This window comes from Dipodomys merriami, unplaced genomic scaffold (genome assembly GCF_024711535.1).
Source record: "Dipodomys merriami isolate MVZ:Mamm:240054 unplaced genomic scaffold, mDipMer1.0.p SCAF_120, whole genome shotgun sequence".
Taxonomy (NCBI): Eukaryota; Metazoa; Chordata; class Mammalia; order Rodentia; family Heteromyidae; genus Dipodomys; species Dipodomys merriami.
Genome location: NW_027202494.1, coordinates 139,182 through 158,824, shown reverse-complemented (window position 1 = coordinate 158,824; position 19,643 = coordinate 139,182). Strand labels below are relative to the sequence as shown.

At 49.1% G+C, this 19,643-nt stretch overlaps 1 protein-coding gene across 6 annotated transcripts in view; it reads left to right on the top strand.

The window, feature by feature from the left end:
- LOC138823502 (protein BANP) overlaps positions 1-19,643 on the top strand; it is a 57,929-nt gene that overhangs the window by 10,824 nt on the left and 27,462 nt on the right. For 4 of the 6 annotated variants that reach the window (XM_070016864.1, XM_070016862.1, XM_070016865.1 and 1 more), the window contains exons 2-5: positions 6,419-6,544; positions 10,324-10,415; positions 11,678-11,877; positions 18,161-18,277. In XM_070016864.1, coding sequence (XP_069872965.1) covers positions 6,475-6,544; positions 10,324-10,415; positions 11,678-11,877; positions 18,161-18,277 — 479 coding nt within the window. In that variant the 5' untranslated portion in view covers positions 6,419-6,474. The remainder of the gene's footprint in view (positions 1-6,418; positions 6,545-10,323; positions 10,416-11,677; positions 11,878-18,160; positions 18,278-19,643) is intronic. The other 2 variants (XM_070016867.1, XM_070016866.1) reach the window with 1 other exon arrangement.

Sequence of the window (19,643 nt, the reverse complement as noted above, 5' to 3'; positions counted from 1 at the left end):
TGAATGCTCAGGGCTCTGTTTTAGGTACATGCTTGAAAATATGCACCTGACACTTGCCAGTGTTTGGATTTCTTAGACTGATCTGGAAATGTATTCACTTGAATCCTTGGAGCAGCGTTTGGTGTCCAGATGTGTCTGCTTTGCTGCCTACTGGTACCCCAGTCTCCATCTCTGGTGAGCCCCCCTGAGGCAGAGGCTAGCTGGCCACGTGGTTGCGGGCTGACACCCCAGTGCTACGCTTCAGTCTGTGTCCAGCCCTTCTCCTCTGGACCTCTGTGCTGAGAGGTATGAATAAAAGTGACACATGTAGAGCTGTTATATAATCCTAGCACTGAGGAGGTTGAGACCTAGAAGGTCACAGTTCAAAGTCCACCTGGGCAAAAGTCCTCCAAAACAACCAGCAAAAAGTAGAAGAGTGTAAAAGCAAGCCAAGCAAGCCAAGAGGTCATGAGTTCAAACTCTGGTAATGGAGGGGGAAAAAGGCCCATTTAGCTAAAGGTGTTACCAAATAAGAAGATAGGGGAGCTGAACAAAGGCTGGTCTGCCCTTTTCCTAATTTAAATTTAGAGTTTCTTTTGTCTTTTGTGGCTTGTGTTCTCCAAGGGTAAGCAGGGGCCCCGGGGAAGTTTTCCTTGGTTACTTTATACCTGACTAGCTGCTTATGCTCTTCTGTTTCTTCCCCATTTCACCCCAAACCGGTTTGGAGGGGAAACATAAGCTTGGTTTTTTCCACATATCTTAATTCAATAAACATTAATTTCTTTGCTGAGTGCATCTGGCTTTTTATGTATTTCGTCGGTGCGGCTGTATCCCTGGTGGACTGGATTAAATGGGGTGACTGGTCATCACCCAGACGTTTCTGGAGACTCAGCTTCAGCTGGATACTGAGCCATGTCCCTAAATACAAGTCTAGATGAAGTGGAAGTTTCTGCTTGATTTTTTTATGGTGCGGTGGACTTGCCATTCCAGCTCAGCTTGAGATAAGTTGTGTGATGGGGAGAGGTGTGGACGTGTGGATGGGGTCCTCGCCACACTTGCTGTTTTCCGGGGCTTTTTCTGTGAGCCACATCTACACACCCAGGCTTGTATTTAGGATTGTATCAGGTTTGTGATTATGAAGTGCTGCTCCCAACCAACAGGGAATTCAGTTTTTGCCTTCCTCAGGATGAGGTGGGCCCAGCAGGAGGTGGCTTCTGCACGTGTGAGGAGCATGTGGGGTGGGCGGGGTGGGTGTGCAGTGTGCCTCCAGACTAGCTGCCCTGCAGGGAGCTGGCCATGGCAAGGTGGTCCCAGTAGAGTGAGTCCCCACCCCAGGAGGCTGTGTGTCTGGACTGCATTGTCCTGTTTCCTGTGGAAATCACCTCGGCCCCACATCACACGTGGCACGAGGGCTTTCTGTGAGGGTAGACTCAAAGACAGCCCTGTAGGGAATGCCTGTCCTCAAGAAATTGATGGGAAGAATCCATTGTGTGGGAACATCCCTAGCAGAATGAACGGTGTAGATGATGTAGTGACCAAGAGAAATCTCAAGGGAAAACTTCAGCATGAAGCGCAGCGAGCCTTTGGTAGTGCTGCCATCATTACATTAGCCTTCACCACGAAAATGAAGCCTTCTGTGCAATTAAAATAGCTGGTTATCCTTTTAATTGTTTTATATTGACTTCAGTTATGGGGGGGGTCACTGTTATATCTCCACGTTTACACCATGTTCCATTCAGTCTCACCCCTCCATCACACTCCCTCGCTCCTTCCCACCAAATAGCACCCCAACAGGTTTTCTTGTTAGGTTTTCATAGTTACAAATAATCTGTTTCAAAGATAGTCAACATCCTTTATCCTCCCCATAAAATAGCTAGTCTTTATTCCTGTTTTTATGCCTTTGGTTTTACTTCATGGGTGCCCCATTTATTTAAGACATAGCAAAATTAAAATTAAAAATATATTTGCAGTTACATCACCTTTACAGTAATATATATATATATATATATATATATATATAATTTTTTTTTTTTTTGCCAGCCCTGGGGCTTGAACTCAGGGCCTGGGTGCTGTCCCTGGGCTTCCTTTTGTTTAAGGCTAGCTCTACCACTTGAGCCCCAGCACCTCTTCCAGCCTTTTCTGTGTATGTGGTATTGAGGAATGGATTCATGCATGCTAGGCAAACATTCTATCAGTAAGCCACCTTCCCAGCCCCCCCCCCCCAAACACACACACATCTTTGCAGTTAACTATTTCAGCTGAGAAATAGCTACTGTTGTCCATTGCTGACAGTCAATAAGCAGCCAAATCTGTCCTTACCATTAACAATGTGTAAAGTGAGCAGTTAGACTTAGTCATAGTTAATTACATAGACTTAGTGATAGTTAATTACATAGCAAACATAGACAGCAAAACACAGACACAAAAAACTGTGGAGTCCATAGTTAAAAAATTTTTTAAAAAATTTTATGTCAGTCGTGGGGCTTGAACTCTGGGCCTGGGCGCTGTCCCTCAGCTCAAGGTAGCATTCTACCACTTGAGCCACAGCACCACTTCTGGTTTTCTGTGTGATTTTTTTTTTTAGAGATAAGAGTCTCACTGACATTCCTGCCCAGGCTGGCTTTGAACCAAGATCCTCAGATCTCAGCCTCCTGAGTAGCTAGGATGACAGGCATGAGCCACCAGCGCCTGGCTTATTTCAAAACCTTCCCCTGCTTCCCCCCCCCCCCCCCCCCCCCCCCGCATGCTAGGGTTTGAACTCAGACCTGTACTTGTTAGGTAGATGTATCACCACTTGAACTAGATCTCCAGCCCTTTGTGCTTTTGCTATGTGTTGATTAGGGTCCTGAGTTTATGCCCCATCTACATCAAACTTTGATCTTCCTGTTTATCTTGGCTAACTTGGGTGACTGGCACACACCACTATGCCCAGCATTTTGTTGGTTGGTAGGGATCTAAGCCACCTCTCCCTTTTCCCCCACTGCTGATCCTTTCTGTGAACCTCTTTACCTCCATCTCCCGAGTGTCTGGGATTAAAGGCACAAACCACAGTGCCTGGCTTTTAAATTTTATTTTGTTATTAACATATAATTTCTTAAGTTGGGATGAATATAAATATGGATGGGGTGCAGTGTGATGTTTTCACACATAGGTACCACCTCTGTTGATCATGTCAGGGTAATTAGGGTTCCTCTCTGCCCATCGTTTTTCCAGTAGAAATGCTGACATCATTCATACCTGCCCCCTTGTGTGGTTTTCGGAGGGTCTGTGGTGGGCGAATGCCTTGATTGACAGACTGGCAGTACCCACAGGTGAAAGCTGCCGTGGGGGTTCAGCTTCCAGAAGGAGAGATGGGTGCTCAAGCAAACCAAATATTTAAAATATCTAGGAAGTTGCTGGAAGAGTGCTGAGCAGTGAAGCAAGCCAGGAAGTGGGCAGGGGGTGCTGTAAGGCGTGACTTGGTGGCGCTGTGTGATTGATGGGTGCAGAGCAGGAGCTGGGTAAGGGGCCTCCTGATGTCTGGCTGTCAGAGCCCAAGCTGGGCTGGGCCCGTGGGGTTTGAGGGGGTGCGGGGAAGGGCAATGGATAGGCCCAGTGGGTGAGCAGGGAAGAGGGTCCAAGCTGCGCCACACCCAGCAGCAGCTGCCCGCAGGGAAGCCACCAGAGGCCCAGCACCAAGCCCTGGGACCCCCCAGCAGAGATGGGGGCAGTGGCCTGGGATAGCTGGTTGGAAGAGCCAAGTCCGCAGGAAGCCCAGAGAAGGGACGCGAGAGCACTGGGGCTGGAGCTGTCTTGCTGGGGCAGGGGAAGGAAGAAAGACCGTGAATGGGAAGTATGGGATGTGTGAGGAGAGCAGAGCAGAGATGACCTGAAGAGGAGCAGAATGGGGACTGGAGCGGAGGCAGAGGTAGGGAGGTAGCCCCTCACCACTCCAGATAGACTGCAGCCGAGGAGGGAACTGGGAGGCAGAGAAAGCAAGATGGCCGGTGGAACCAGGGAAGGTGAGGTAGAGAAGGGGGACTCTGGGTGGAGAGGAGTGCGGCCCGTGGAGGCTCCAGTGGTCCTGTCTGCAGCCCTACAGCCAGGTGGGCCTGGCGAGGCGGCGGGGTGGGGGAGTGCTGGCACACTCACTGTGATTTGACTCCCTTGGCCTGGCCCGCACCTGCTCACTTCTCACCAGTCTGCTCCGGAGAAGCAGCCTCACAGGCAAATCAAATAAACCAAGGCTGCTCATGGAAAAGGAGACAATCCGGGAGGGTGGGGCTCTCTGCCTTCTTCCTTGTTTGGAATGTGCCATTCCAGACCGTGCGTTTACACAGACCTACCAAGATGCATGCATGCAGTTACTAGGGAAGGAATTGGCATCAGTTATGTATGCTTCTCTGGAACTTTCCACGTGTGCTCCGTGCTGTTGGTGTATTCTGGACATCTTCCCATCGTGGTTCGTGTGATTAAACCGCTCTCATTTCATGGTGAAGACTGGTGTTTCACCACATGGCTGTTCTGGCAAGCACCAAGTCTTCTCCTGGGCTGGCTGGGTGCTCCTTGCTCCATGTGCACCCTGGGAGACACAGAGTTCTAGATGGTAATGCAGAACAAGTCTTTATTGAACATTAATGTTAGTCCAGCTGTTTTATTATATTAGGACTGGACTATCCCCAGGACTTCTGAGAAACAGCAAACTTAATTTGCCAAAATGGCAACCGCATGCTTTGCTCTGTTCCAGTTTTCTTGGGCTTGTTGCCCTAGTTTTTTCTATCGAAACCTTCACTGTTAGCAGAATTTTAAAGGGCTCTTTATCCTGGCGACAGAAGTATTTGAGTAAACAACTTGGATAACGAATGGCGGTATCCTCATTTGGAAGATGTTAGGATTCAGGGTTTTATGATGAGTTCAGGGTATTTTCTTAAGCCACTCCACAGCTTTTAGAAACCAGGAAAAAATTTGAATTTGGCATTTCAAAGCCATCCCTGTTTCCACTGGTCTCTATGAGGCAGACATTTAACGGGGAATCTGTGGCTTTGGGGGTCCTTTGGGAATGGGCTTCAGTGCCAAAATAAAGTGGTTTTAAACCAGGTGGTTGGCTATTGTTCTTTCCTATGAGGAAGTCCAGGGTGGGCAGCTTAGAGATAGTAGTTCATTAGTCTGAGGAGCTTGAGCTCTTGGCTCCTGACTCTGGGCCCTGGTCTCACCCTCTCTCATCCCAGGCCTGGCACCGGCAGATGCAGGGTATGAAGGACAAAAGGCCACAGCACAGGTCACTTCTCTTGAGGTTTCCCAAGGTTCTAAGCTGGGGGCTCCTTGGCTAGACCTTAGCCTCAGCTTTTTGTAAGGAAGGCTGGGAAGGCAAGTCTGTCTGGTGTCATCTTCCCTACACAGGGCTCTGTGCTGAGCAGAGGGTAAATACATTCTACCAGGTAGCCAGTGATGCCTAGTAGTATGCAACCTCAAAAACTACCATGTTTTGCCTGTTTCGCTTTTTCCTAGAAAACGTCTAGAATGCTTTTCCATTTGTTTGAATTATTAGGTCTGAAAACATCCTGTGACCAGATTTAATGTCTTAAAACCACCAGTGAAGAGTTCAGAGGGGCAGCATCTTCACATCAAAGACTACTGCATTTATTAAGAACTTGAGCCTTTTGTTAAAGTTCTTTTGCTTTACCTCTTGATTTGCCTGGATTTGGTGCATATGTAGCCTTGTCTTTCGCAGGATCACCCATCAGCTTGTCCTCCAGAGGTCCTGGTCAGAGGACACAGGTTAGCAGGAGCATGTCAGGCCCGGAGGCTTTTCTGTGACCCTAGGCCTGGCGTACTTCCCCAGACCAGTGGTTGAGGACAGTCTCTGCATAGATCAAAGCTGGAATGGAGACATCTTTCATCACCCCTGCCCTGATGTGTTCTTGTTGAACATTCTGAAATGGTGATAAATGCAGATGATAAAAGTACACAAAAGCTAGGAAGGTGGCTTAGTGGAAGAGAGCTTGCTTAGCATGCATGAAGCCCTGGGTTCGATTCCTCAGAATCACATACACAGAAAAAGCTGGAAGTGGCGCTGTGGCTCAAGTGGTGGAATGCTAGCCTTGAGCAAAAGAAACTCAGGCACAGTGCCCAGGCCCTGAATTCAAGCCCCAGGAATGTCAAAAAGAAAAAAAAAAAGGCATAATATTATTAAAAAGATGTGGGAAAACTAGAAGCTGTCAGGTGTGGGCTGGTCTAGACATTAAGGAAAATGGCCACTAGTAATACTTCTGAGTGGTTTCTTAATTATTATAGGCACTCACCTTTTAGTGGTACAAAAAGCTCTGTGTTAAAAATCTGCAGACATTTAGATCTTTCTGGATATGCAGAATTACTTAGTGTAGTAGCTCTTGTTCTTTCACGTGTCACATGCCACGTTTATGATGGCTGATTTTCCTCTTTCTTTCCTCTTGTTTTGTAGCCTCCCTGTGAACTGGATTCTTGCTTAGTAGGCCTGCCCCTCTTTTCGTTGTCTGGATGATGTCCGAGCAGGACCTGGCGGACGTGGTTCAGATTGCCGTGGAAGACCTGAGTCCTGACCATCCAGGTACAGAGCTGTGGGACAGTAGGTGAACTATTATTACTCTCTTTGTACCTTAAAACCTAAAAGCTACTACAGTTGTTTTCTTTCCTTTTTGCAGAAGCAGAATGATGCCTGTTCTGTATGAAATGTGAATCATAGATTGGTTTCTTTTCTTCATCCTTCTGGCCAGGCCCTCAGATCTCTGCACAGCTGTGCAGCTGTTCGGCAGCTCCCTTCCTGGGTACCCTGGCACCTGTCAGTCATGCTCTCTGTGGTCAGAAACATATCCTCTCTCTCATGGTCCTGCATTTCTTAAATGTTATACCTTTCTAGTTTACAACCTCTCCTGTATAACACTAAATATTATGGTGGACCATGCTAATTGTCCTGTGTTCATATGGGCAAACCTAATTATATTTAGTAACTGTGTGGCATTCTATTTATAGACCTTCTCTAATTTATGGCCGTCTCTCACGTGGTGGCCACGGCCATGTTTTGCACACTCTCCCACATACAGTGAGGTGATAAGGATCTTTGCACATACAGGTTGGCTTGTTTGTTGTTTTTTTGGAAACAGGGTCTCTAGTCCAGGCCGAGCTCCGCCTCCACCTCTGACTGTTGGGGTTGTAGGTGTGGGTCACCACGCCTGACTTGGTAAAGATTTTTGTAGGGTAAATTCCAAGAAGCATGTGTAACATTTTATGGATGTTTAACAAGTTGATAAGACGTTGGCGAATGTGCCAGAAACGTTTCATTAACTCATTTGTCTGCTGTGCTTGGAAGCAACTTTCCCCTTCACCTCTGTTAAGGCTGGCACTTTTCTTTATGTTAAACACATAAGATATACTTTGAAACTTTAAATATTTATTTCAAGGAGACTCTTTGGAAGTAAACTTCTGAGTCTCAAAATTTCAGGAACTTCATCTGTGAAACAACTTTTTCTACATTTATTATTTTCTAACGATTTCTTAACAAGGTCTCTTTGTTTTGCTGGAGTGTCTGATTTATTGTTTGGTTCTGTGTGAATGGGAAGTGCACACAAGTCTCAGAGAATTTGGTTATTCTTTCAGGAATGGTAAAATTGAAAACAGAAGTCTCATAAGAAGCTCTAATTCTCATTTGTGTGATATCTTAGTACGTTAGCTGCAAGTGCCACATTTAGAACTTAGCTATGGTATAGAAAAGGAGAGCGACTGAAGTAATTTTGGAAGGACAGTCATAAAAAATACACAGGACCACTGTCCTTCAGTCAGTTTATGTTGCTTCCAATTTGTTTATAAGAAGTTCTGCCATTGTACATAACAATTTAAGAATGGTCTGTTCATATTTTAGTGAGTGGTTGACAATTTTTTTAGAAAACATATTGCAATGCTATAAAAGAAAACTGTTCCAACACCCTAAGTTTTAGATATTAGACATTTTACATACTAAGGTTCAGACAGAGAAGGAGAGCTGTGGTTTAGGTGCCAAGGACACACACATTGTTCCTTTCCGTAGTTATGAAGGAAGTGGTTGTGTGGCTCTGGACAAGCCACCGAGCCTCTCTGGACGGGTGTGTCCATTCTGCAAGTTGAAAGGCTAAATAGCAGTCACCAGGGCCTCTGCTTCCCCAGTTCCAGGATGGTCATCACTTTGCAAGTGGGATTAAGGAGGCCCCACAAGGGCTGGGAACCTACAACAGCCCGGCACTGTAGGCTTGGGCTTGGGTTCAGGGAGTGTGGGTGAGCAGGCTGAGGTGGGCTGAGGGGGGACCGCTGCTCCCTGGAGCTGCAGCAGAGTGCCGAGAGGCTGCGTACCTCTCCCTGTCAGACTCGCTGCAGCTGCTCAGTGTTGCATCCAGCTGCGAGGAAATGAATCATCTCACATGCTGCGCCTTTCTCTCCCCTCTGAGATCTTGTTTGGGTTGTGGCTCAGTCAGCTGCTCTGACTGAGGTGGGGCCAGAGGTCATGGCGACTGTGCACTCAGCTTCCCACAGTGTGGCTGTGTGTGGAGGAGCAGCCTGCTCTGGGGTGGTGCGGGCGGGGATTGCTGGTGGTACAGGGCAAGCACAGTGAGTTCCTGCTCTTTGGAGGAATGGCTTCTTAACCAAGATGACCTCTGGATGGGACATCTGTGTCCCCAGGGGAGGTGATTGGTGGAAAGAGGGGGGATCATGGCCAATTAGCACTGCTGGAGTCGGGGCACACCATTGGCTCATCTCTCTGACTGCAATAGGGCGCATTTGAGAGCATGTGGAGGAATGCAAAGTGCATGGCTCTGTAGGTTGCTGGTCTTGTCCTACCCAGAATACTAGAGTAAACATACTTGTGTTCCTACAGACATACTTAATACACTTGTTGCCTATATGTGCCTATGTAACGTGTTCCTGCATCCTGCCATGTGCTAGTATTAAAAGTGAGTGAAAGCCATTAACCTATGAATAGCTGAGGGAGGAGGAATGGTGCAGACAGACTTGCCCGAGGGTTAGGTGGCCTGTTGTACCCTCTCCTGGCAAGCCTGTAACGTGTTAGGTAGAAATTGTAGAACAAGGAAGGAGAAGAGCACCAGGTAGAGAGTCAGGGATCCAGGCAAGGAGCTGAAGTGAAGTGAAAAAGTGTCAATGACTCAGCAGCGCCACCCCTCCGCAGTTGCAAGGGTGTAAGTTTGTAAAGACAAAGGAGGGATGGGAAGGGTGGGACTGGCACACACAAAACTGGGCTTTGCAGCCGTGAGATGGCCGTGGGCAACGTTGATCTCTGGCTCTTTTTTATCTTTTTTTTCTGTCAAAGACTGGGCCTTGAATTCGGTGTCTGGTGCTGGCTTTCACTCATTGGCTGGTGCTCTCTGACGTGAGCCAAGCGTTCGACCTCCCTGTGATCTTTGGATCCTGGTTTGGAGTCGATTGTAGATGAGAGAAGGAAGTTGGGATGGGATCATGGCAGGCCTGGAATACGGGTTGCTTTGCTTCTCTGGGGGCAGGCCATGAAGGTCTGCGGAATCTTCCAGCGGGAATCTGCTGACCGCAGCTGAGCTGTGAGGCAGCTTCTGCAGAACTCACTCTGCATGTTGAGGCTGAGCCCTTTGGATTACCCACACCTGAACACATGTGGCATGCAGAGGGTGCTATCTTCCCACGTGTGCTGGGGGTGAACACTGGATCTGGCACTAGCAAGGGTTCTACCACTTGGCTACTTCCCAAGCTACAGGGCAGCTTTGATTTCAAGTTGGGGGGTGAGGCTCTGCCGCGACGTGCAACGTGCTCATTAAAACATGCGTTGGCCTGGGGACACATGTTTGAGTGTTAACGAAATGAAATAAGAGATAGATTGCACCTCTCTCATTCAATACTCATTGTCTTACTTGCTGTCTTAAAAAATATTATTTATTTAAGTAGCTTTCAAAGGAGTTACTAGTCAAGAGATCAGTTTATAAGTATATTGCCTTGTGGTTAATATCATTCCATTCATCATGCTCCCCCATCCCTCCCAATCCAACCCTTCTCCTCAGTTTTCTTAGTTTCATAGGATATGCATTGAAGATTGTGACTTCATTCCCTTCCCCTTCCTGTCTTTATTCTCTCCTCCCCTCTGCTTGACCCATACCTTTCAAGTACCAGCTTCCTGGTATTCATTTTGTTGGACTGTGAGTTTTTCTAAGGAATTATACCATTTGAATTCTCCCCTGCAAATACTATATTTTGGTTAATTCATTTGTGTATTGCACACAATCCTGAATGTGTTTATTTGCTGCCTTAATGGTAGAAGAATTCAGAGAAAGTTTTCAGGTTAAACTCTAATTTTCTGTCTCTACTATTGGTTTTCAGTTGTTTTAGAGAATCATGTAGTGACAGATGAAGATGAACCTGCTTTGAAACGTCAGCGCCTAGAAATCAATTGTCAGGACCCCTCTATAAAGGTAATACGATGAAGGCATGTGTTCTGTAGCTGAGTTTTCTCCCATGGACTGGGGGGCTGCTCTGAGGGCAATAGAAAGTTACTCACCAGCTGTTCTAGAGGTTGGAACTCCAAAGTCCAGGCGTGACTGTGCTGTGGGCCTTCCCCCGCCCCCAACACTGCAGTCTGTGTCCAGGCCTGGGCGACCTGACCAAGTACCTGTGCAAAAGAGTTTCTCTAGGTAGTGATAGGGTGAGGTGCTGCAAATGGGGTGTCTTCCTATGGTTGCACAGGCCCTCCATAGTTGGGAAGAAGGTGAGTGGTCACCTGTTGCCCACTACTGTGAACTGTTTCAGGCTAATCCTGAAGTTTGCTAGCTGGGGTTCTCAGACTCAGTCAGTCATTGGGTTATTTTCAGACCTTTTATTTGTTTGTTTGGTTCCAGTGTCTGTAGAGTCAGAGATAAACACCAGCACAGGAGGAGCTGATAAGAGCAGCACAAATGGAGCTCACTCACTTCCTGTGCATCCTCTGCTCACACAGTGTGTCTGTTAGTGCCATCTGGGTCACTGCAATGTGAGCTCAAGTGAGTGGCTATAAACGCTATGCACCAGCATACTTGTATGTGCTAATGAAAATCTTACATATGTGTCTCATGACACAGCAGAATTCCTTCCTGATTCATGGGTCTCCCCATGTGTTCCCAGTGGCTCCTGGCACGAATGCGATTGAGGGAATGGGCCAGGGTCTTTTCTTGGGTTTGAGTTGTGCACATGGCTGTTGACTCCAAGTTGGCCATTGGGCTGGACTAGGCAATGATGATCAAACAGGAAGACACTCCTCCTGACAGCCACTAGGTGGCATGGTGGCGATTCAGAAGTTCCACTGGAAGGTCATTACAGATTTCAAAGTCAAGGCATCTTTTCAGGGCAGCTGGGCATGGTGAGAATATGCAGAACCTTTGGTTTTTCGGCTGTTTAGCTGTTACGTGTAATCTGTTTTCATCATTGGAAGTATTATGTAGCTTTGTGTAAATTTGCTGATTGACACCATAGCATATTAATAGATAATAGAAGCTGATGTGGATAAGCCTAACTGAGGCTCGCCCCTGCGTGTCGATGGGGCCTGGAGGGAGGCTTCTGGTTGTCACTGATGAGCCGGCACAGAGTAGGGACCTCTCTGCATGAGAGGAGTCGTTGAAGCTAAGGACCAGCTGCTCGCCCTCCTCAGAATTGTCTCCCTGCAGTGGAAGACACTTGGTGATACTTTTCTCTTTTCTTGCAGTCTTTCCTCTACTCCATTAACCAGACGATATGTCTGCGGTTGGATGGCATTGAGGCCAAGCTGCAAGCTCTGGAGGCAACTTGCAAGTCCTTGGAAGAGAAGCTGGACCTAGTGACCAACAAACAGCACAGCCCCATCCAGGTCCCCATGGTGGCAGGTTCCCCACTTGGCGCCACTCAGACCTGCAACAAAGTGCGATGGTAAGGACAGAGGAGCCCCAGTTCTCAGAGGAGCCTTTAGAAAAAGCGCCCCAGGCTGGCTCAGGCCCTGCTGTGATGGATCGGCCATGGACATCGGCTTTCTGCCCCTGTGGTTCCATGGCAGGCTCCAGTTAGACTGAAACCAAACACAGGCTCCCTGCTGGAAGGACTTGAGTTGTTTCCACTTTCTATTTGACATGAGCCAGACCGAGGCATCTTTCCCATGCACCTGACCAAGTCTTGGCAGATTGCACTTGCTCCTTTTCTTTTTCCACCTCTCTTTGGCTGGTCTTCAGATATTTTTTTCCTTAAAATTTACTTGAGTATATCAGACTTTCCATTCAAGTCTGTAGCTTCTACTGTGCCCCCTTGAAACGTAGAGAGGTCTTGTAGCTTCCACACTGAGTGGAAGCTTTGTGAACTGTTGGACTGGAGCAGGGCCTCTGAAGGCCTTGGCCGGAGTGTTCATTCTACAGGCCAAGGCAGCCTGCTGTGGGCGTGCTCAGGCTCAGGCTTGGGCGGCGAACGCAGGTCTGTCAAGAGGTCATCTCTGTGGCAGGGGGCAAGTCTGTGCATCTGAGGAGAGCTTGAAGCCCTTCTGCCAAGGGCTATTCTCTTGAGTTCCCTGCAAGCCCTGGCCAACAGCCCTGTGCGACTGGAGGAGCGGTATGGTGTGCGAGCAGTGAGTGCCACCTCAGGCCAAAGGGACTGCAGTGACCTTACTGCCAACAGTGGCCACTGGGGGCCACCCTGCCATGTGTGCTGGTGGCCAGAGCAGCACTGGGTGTTTAGTAGACTTTCAGGGCATTATGGGAAAGGGGAGTAGGAGTCCCTAGGGGATCTTGTGGATGCCGAGGGGCCATCTGTCCTGCTGTGTCTGGGACAGCTTCCTGCAATGTCTGCTGTGCTGGTGCAGTTCACAGAACCTCCCTTAGGACTTATAAGCACACTGGGATGTTGGTGACTGCCTGGTCCTACTGTCACCTTCAGAGGGGAGGCGCAGGGAGGGGATCATCTGGGTGGAGGAGGTGGGCACCGGTCCCGTGCTCTGTATCTGTTCTGTGCTGTGCACCTCCCACTCCCACCCCTGGGCCAGACACTTGTCAATATGTGTTCGGGGCAGGCTTTCTAGTAAGCTTGCAGACATACCCACCAATTGCTTTCATTAGGACAATTGCTTTTAAATACTCCCTATCCTAAAATGTAATATTTAGAGGGTGGTCTAACAGTGATGGAGAGGAGAGGTAAAGGGAGAGTAGTGTGCGATACCATGCTGTGCCTCAGCATGCAAGGGAGCCGCGTGCCAGTGGTTCACCCCTGTGACCCTGTCTACCCAGGACATTGAGGGTGGTAGTTCAAAGCCAGCCTGGGCAGAGAAGTCTGTTAGATTTCATCTCCAAAATAGCCAGCCAAAGGCCGTGCTGGAAGCATGGCTCAAGTAGTAGTGCCAGCTCAGTTAGCAAGCCAAGTGCAAAGCCCTGCATTCAAATTCCAATGCTTCCCATAAAACTGAAAAAACCAAGACCAAAACAACAAGCAAACTCCTGCAAAACTTGCAGGGGCCAGCAGAGACTGAGCTCACGTGTTATTTCCTGGTGCAGGCTGACCAGGCATGGCTTGGGCTGCAGGTTTCTGCTGGTTGGTGGAGTGTTGAATGGTGAGCAGGTCTTTGTGTAGTTTCAAGGGAAGAAAAGTACAATTTTTTCCTAGACATTCCTGGAAAATTCAAACTGCAAGTTTAAACTACAAGAATGTTTTATCCCCATATATTAATATCATATGGAGTAAGGTTCGGAGTTCAGGACTTGGAAGCATTCTTTTCACTCCAGTGGATGCTGGTACTTTGGACATCTGTGAGGAAGGCTGTGTTAGCTGTGATTCTCAACTTTGATCATTGCCTTGAGCTCCTGGGTCTGCAGACTGTTAGCACTCAGCCAGGTTTTTCCAAGTTAGTTCTCCAGGCCCTCCCACTGAGGATGATGCTCTTTGTTCTGCGAGCGGCTACCTCACCCTTTGTTGCATCTCTGCTGTGTTTGGGACAGGCTGTTTGGAGGAGCGGGCCTCGTGGACAGCTCTTCTCACTTGGGCCTCTGGTGATCCTATGCTGGGTCTGCCGGGGTCTGGTGAGGTAGAGGTGACCGTGTCTAGGTTCCCTCTGTGTGGGAGCACAGGTCTCCAGCATCTCTGGCATCCGGGCTGGATCTGAGGCCAAGCCTCGCATCATTTCAGGCATACACGAAAGGTGAAGAGGAGGAGAGGATGACTGGGTGTGTGACTCTCCGGTGGTTAGGTGCGTGGGGAGCTGTGCACAGGCGCCTTCGGAAAGTAGAGGCTTCGGCCTCATTCCAGGACTGCAGAGAGAGCAGTGTGATGTAAGAGCACAGAGTCTTTGCTGTGTAAACACACGGAGAGTGGGAAGTGTGCGTCTTGTCGTAAGAAAATCTGTAGTAATATTCTGAATGGTTCTGAGTGATTCGGTACTTAATTACATAAAAGAAAAGGGATATGTGAGCCAGAGACTGCTTTGTATCCAAATCATGTGCTCCTAAAAATCACTTCAGTGATGAGGGTGTGGCTTAATTAGTAAATTACCTACTTAGAAGCCCAAGGCCCTGAGTTCAAACCCCAGTACTGCAAAAAACAAAACAAAACCCCACTGTAGATGGGTTGAATCTGCCTTTTAGTGATGGTGAGAAGTGTAGTGTCATCTGACAGGATGAAGGAGACGCTGCTGTTCTTTGGATTGTAAAGCTGTTCCCTGAGGGCCACCACCTGCGGTCTGAAGGACCACCGACATTTGGCCTGGAGTGTCCGTGCTGACTGAGCTCCTTGGAACACAGAGGACTGGACTCAGGCCAGCCCCAGCTGGCATCGTGGATCGAGATTTTTAGATTCTGCACCTGAATGAGATGCTTTAAATAATTTCATGGACAGAAAAGAAAGGCAGATCTATTTTCTTTGAGGCCAAAGCTTAATCTCTGTCACAAAAATGCTCGTGAGATTGCTCAGATGGGGTTTTGTTCACAACAGTGCTCTACTTCAGGGCCAGGAAAATGGTGTCCCCTCCCCCCGCCCCAGGTGTGCGATGGATTTGGATCTTGTGCAGTTGCCAATATGGGGAATGGCACGAGGTTTGACTTGGGAGATGTTTGGAAGAAGTATTGGGAGCTGTAGATATGTGTGGGGGACCGTTTTCTGCCACAGGCTGTTTGAGTATTATAACACCATTTGTGGGCCATAGGAAATTATCAATGCAGGTAGATGGCTGCCGGCAGCCGACCAGACACTTATGTGACTGTCCATGTACCAAATGATTTTGTGAGCCTTGAATCACCTGTGGGATAGATGTTCTCCACTCTTTGGAGGGATCAGAGAGGGTCAGTGTTCAATTACCTGGGTTAAAGGCATCGAGTGAGTACATGGGCACATTTATGCAGATAATGTGAAAGCCAGATGCTGCACCTAGAAGCTAGGCATGGACAGTTGAAGGCAGTTCATTGTGAACCGAGCACCGGCTAAGCTTGGGTCTGGTGCCGTGCAGAACTGGCAGGCCAGTGTCTGCGTGCAGTGCTGGGGAGCGTGAGGGGGCACTGCACCTCCAGTGGCATCTGTCGAGTCAGCAAGTTGAATTCAGGGTTTCTGCTGTATTTGTGTTGATCGGCACATGTGAACTAGAAGCTGCAGCGAATGGGATGGTGCGGAGCCGGTGCTCTGTGTTCCATGTACTTCCATGTGCTGAGAGGTGCCGCTCACCTCATAAGCCCGCAGCACTGCAGGCCTCGCCCCGCACGGTGTCTGCAGGACCAATAGATGAGCGTCTCAGGCTGTCCTCTGGGCCTTGTGTTCCGCACTCTGTCCTGTTCACTGTTTCCAGATGTTTCTCTTCTGATACATGGATCAGCAGCACCAGGACCCTGGCATTCAGAGGCATCCAACTTGGTGCAAGTTCACACGGTTCACGAGCACTTCTGATAGGTATTCTCAGGGGCTTGGGATATCCCCGCCTATGTGGGAAACAGGTGGCCAAGAGTGATGAGTTTCACAGAGAAGCAGCCATTGAGGGAGCATGAGAGCAGAGGTGTATCTCTGTACAGGGTCCTGTGTGCAAAGATGTAACTTGGTGGTTGTTATTTAGTGTTAGAAGCCAGAGGTACACTTGAGAATTACCCAGGGGACTTGTGAAAGTTAAACAAAAAAGTCCCAGGTTCCCTTCATAGGGCCTGCACAGTGGTGATGGGCACAGGGGTCTGGTGCAAGATCCAGCTCCCCAGAAGGACACGCGGCCCTGCACATTGGTTCAGGGCGCTGCCGTGGCTGTGGAGTGAGGGCTTGTCGGTGCCTTCACGGGTGAGGCAGAGGGGAAGGACTCACCAGACTCCAGGTGCCATTGGTTCCAGAGCTACCTGTGACTCTGTGATTATTCCAAAATCTGAGTTTGGACTTAGCAGGGCAGAGTTGGAGGGGCTGTATATGTCTGCACATACATATGGGTGTGTATGTGTGTGCATGTATTTGTGTATCAGAGTGAGAGAAAGAGGCAAAGAGAAAGGAAATACAGAGAAACACACACACAGAAAGAGAGAAGGAAATACATAGAAAAACAGAGAGAGAGAGAGAAATAGAGAAACAGAGAAACAGAGAAACAGGCAGTCTTCAAGAGATTTACTTCCAGGGACTGGCTAACATTGTGTGGGGCTGATGAGCAAGTGTCACATTGGTTGGCAGGGGCAGGAGGGAGCTGTAGTAGGCTGGACCGCAGGCAGGCGATCTGGAGGGAGTCTTCACCACCTCTGCAGGGCCCCACAGAGGTCGGGCCCCCCCAGGATCACTACCTCTTGATAGACTTAGGTGATGATTTGTAAGAGCATCTGTAAAACATCTTCCTGTAGTACTTGGTTTTGTGTGTGGCCGAGTCACTGGTACTGTAGCTCAGCCCAGGCACCCTGGAAAGTCACAAGCGAAATGCGGTAGCACTCAGCCTGTATGTGCACACTTGAAAGAAATAGCGTGTTCAGAAAGTCCAAATCCTACAGGAAGTGAAAGCATCTTTGTCATTTCCCATCTCATTTCTTAAGATGCTTCCAGAAACATTTGCTTGCACACTGGAGCCCATTGGCTGGCACACGCCAGACAAGTGCTCTGCCACCAAGCTGAGCCATGCACAACTAACTTCATTCTTGATTGTGATGCTGAAGCTCCATACTTTTTGAAAAACTATGCTTGATTTCATTTGCGGTTGGTACATATGATCATGTATATGCCAAACCTACCGAAGCTGTTTTTGACTCCTGTTTTGCATATAGGAAGCTGTATAGCTGTGTAGCTGCTGGGTTTCCACCGATTGTAGTAAATAGCTTCTCGTAGTTTGGTGGGCATCATAGGTGTCAGCAAAGGACAAGTAGAATGGCAGAGAAGTGACGAGACATTGGGGCAGCAGTCAGCTGTGGTTCTGAGAATGGGTAGCGTGGAGCCATCTCTGACACCTGTGCGGGAGCAGTTACAGTCATGTGATGGAAGGCTTGATTTTCATGTGTTCACATCACTGAAAAACAGCCCCTGCCCCCAGGAAAGGGTGATACTTTATTCTAAAATAATAAGGACTGCATTTCAAGGGCTAGTTCTTTATATTCCCCAACCTTTCACTACAAAGCATACTTTAGAGATTTTTTGTGACTGTACATTGAAAAGTGGAACGAACATGTGTCTTGAGAGTCTGCTGGGTGGACTCACCGTGAGCACGCCGACCAGTGCTGCCTCAGTCTTCACCTGGGCCTGCTTGTTCCTGGGTCATGGCTGTTCTTTTGTAGAGTTCTGTTTCCCATGGTCCACGCACTTTCCAGGAGGTCCGCAGTTGGGCCATGTGCCTCTACCAGCCAGCGTGCCGGTTGCCCTTCTTGCGTGTGGACAGGCAGCTGTGAGCCTCCAGTGGACCGGAGGCGTCTGTCTGGACTGAGATGGGAAGATGGGAAGGACAGGTGGCTTTCATGTCACGCACACCTGCTGCTGTGGGTGCATGTGAGGCGCAGCACAGCTCTTGATACCTCAGCTGGCTTTCCCTCGTCTTGTGATTTGTGTCAGCAGAGTCTCCCAGCCAGCAGGAAGTTGAGCCCTTCTAGAGTCCCCATGACAGTGTGTTCTCACATCTAAACAAAACCACCGCTGCCTGATCCCTCCTCCCCAGTGCAGGCCGCTGGGAGTGACTATGTTCAATGACTGATGTGCTCTGACAATGAATGTTGTTGTTTTAAGGTCTTCTTTTTCTTGTGATTCTTTTGTTCCATAGCGTCGTCCCCCAGACTACAGTAATACTCAACAATGATCGGCAGAACGCCATTGTAGCCAAGATGGAAGACCCCTTGAGCAGCAGGGCACCGGATTCCCTGGAAAATATCATTAGCAAGTCAGTAGCCATGCACCATCCTCCCTCCCCCTGCCACTGTGATGTCACCAAGTGAATGTCCCCAAGCCAGGGCACAGAAAACACGTGGCCATCCCTGTCCCTGGGATGGTTCCAGCAGGCTTCACCCAGTTGTGTAGGTGCTCAGGGTGGGCAGGGCAAGGCCACACACACAGGGCGAGTGGCCCGGGGACTGGCAGAGCTGACGCGTGGTGGAGGGCACGGCGGTGTTTCACAGTGGTCAGCTGATCATCACCATCTGTCATGGCGCTGTGTCAGATACACAGACTCACCTCAGAGTCTGCTGAAGGATGTGAGCATGTTGCATTGTGGCTTTTTTCTGACCCTGTATCTTTTGAAGTGTCTTGGCCAGAAGTGGGAAGGACACAGGCCCTGTCCCAGCCTCTGTCCAGTGAGTGTTGCTGTGGGGAGCCTTTAGCTCAGTGTCTGGGCTCCACTCACCTCAGGGGCTTGTCACTCTCGTTTCCCATCTGTGTCTCCACCACATCCTGTTTTTGCTTTTGCGCTCCACTCTTCTGCAGGTGTTGCCCCATTTTCTCAGCCTAGTGTTCTAAGAAGCAGCTGTGGTCTTGGGCCTGACACGTGGGGTGAAAGTGGGGGGGGTACCCAGAGGTGAGCCAGGCTCCCTCGGGTTAGCTCTTAGAGGTCAGCTGCTCAGGTTGATTACCGGGAACCAGGTCAGCTTAGACAGATCTCTTCAGACCCAGTTCAGAAGTGCGGCTTACAGCTTCCACCTCTGGGGTGGGAACAAGTCAAACACACCCTTTTTGACTTTGTGAACAGGGAACTAGTGCTTTCTCTCTCCAGTGCTTAGTCGGTCATGGTCTGGGCTGTTGACAGGGTTATTCAGAAAGCAGGCACAGTCTCTAAGTGGTCTTTTTGGAGCATTTCAGTGCAGCTGGCCGCCTGCCTGCTGGGCAGGGCTCTTCCGCTGCACCTTGCTCTCATTGCCGCACATCAGGGCTGTGGTGAGAAGAGCTCCTGGAGGGGTCCTGGGACGCTCTGCCCGAGGGCCGCAGCAGCCTGTTCCTGGGCTTGCCCTGGGAGTGACGGGAGTGTGAGGGCTTTCTGGAGGCTGAGCCACCCTCTGGGGTCTGACGGGGGGGGGGGGGGGTTGCTCCTGGGGCTCTGCGCCCCCGTCCTCTTCATGTAGTCTTTCTTTGGCATGGCTCTAAAACCTCTTTGGTGCAAGGCAGCATTTTGAAGGATAACCTTGATCTGAAAGCAGCCTTGCAGGCCCGAGTCCCCGTGACTTATGCTTTCATTTCTTTGGTGATGTAAATTTTTTTGTAAACATTTTTTATCCCATCTCAGCCTCTTGAGTGTTTCCATGTTAAGTTGCTTTCAT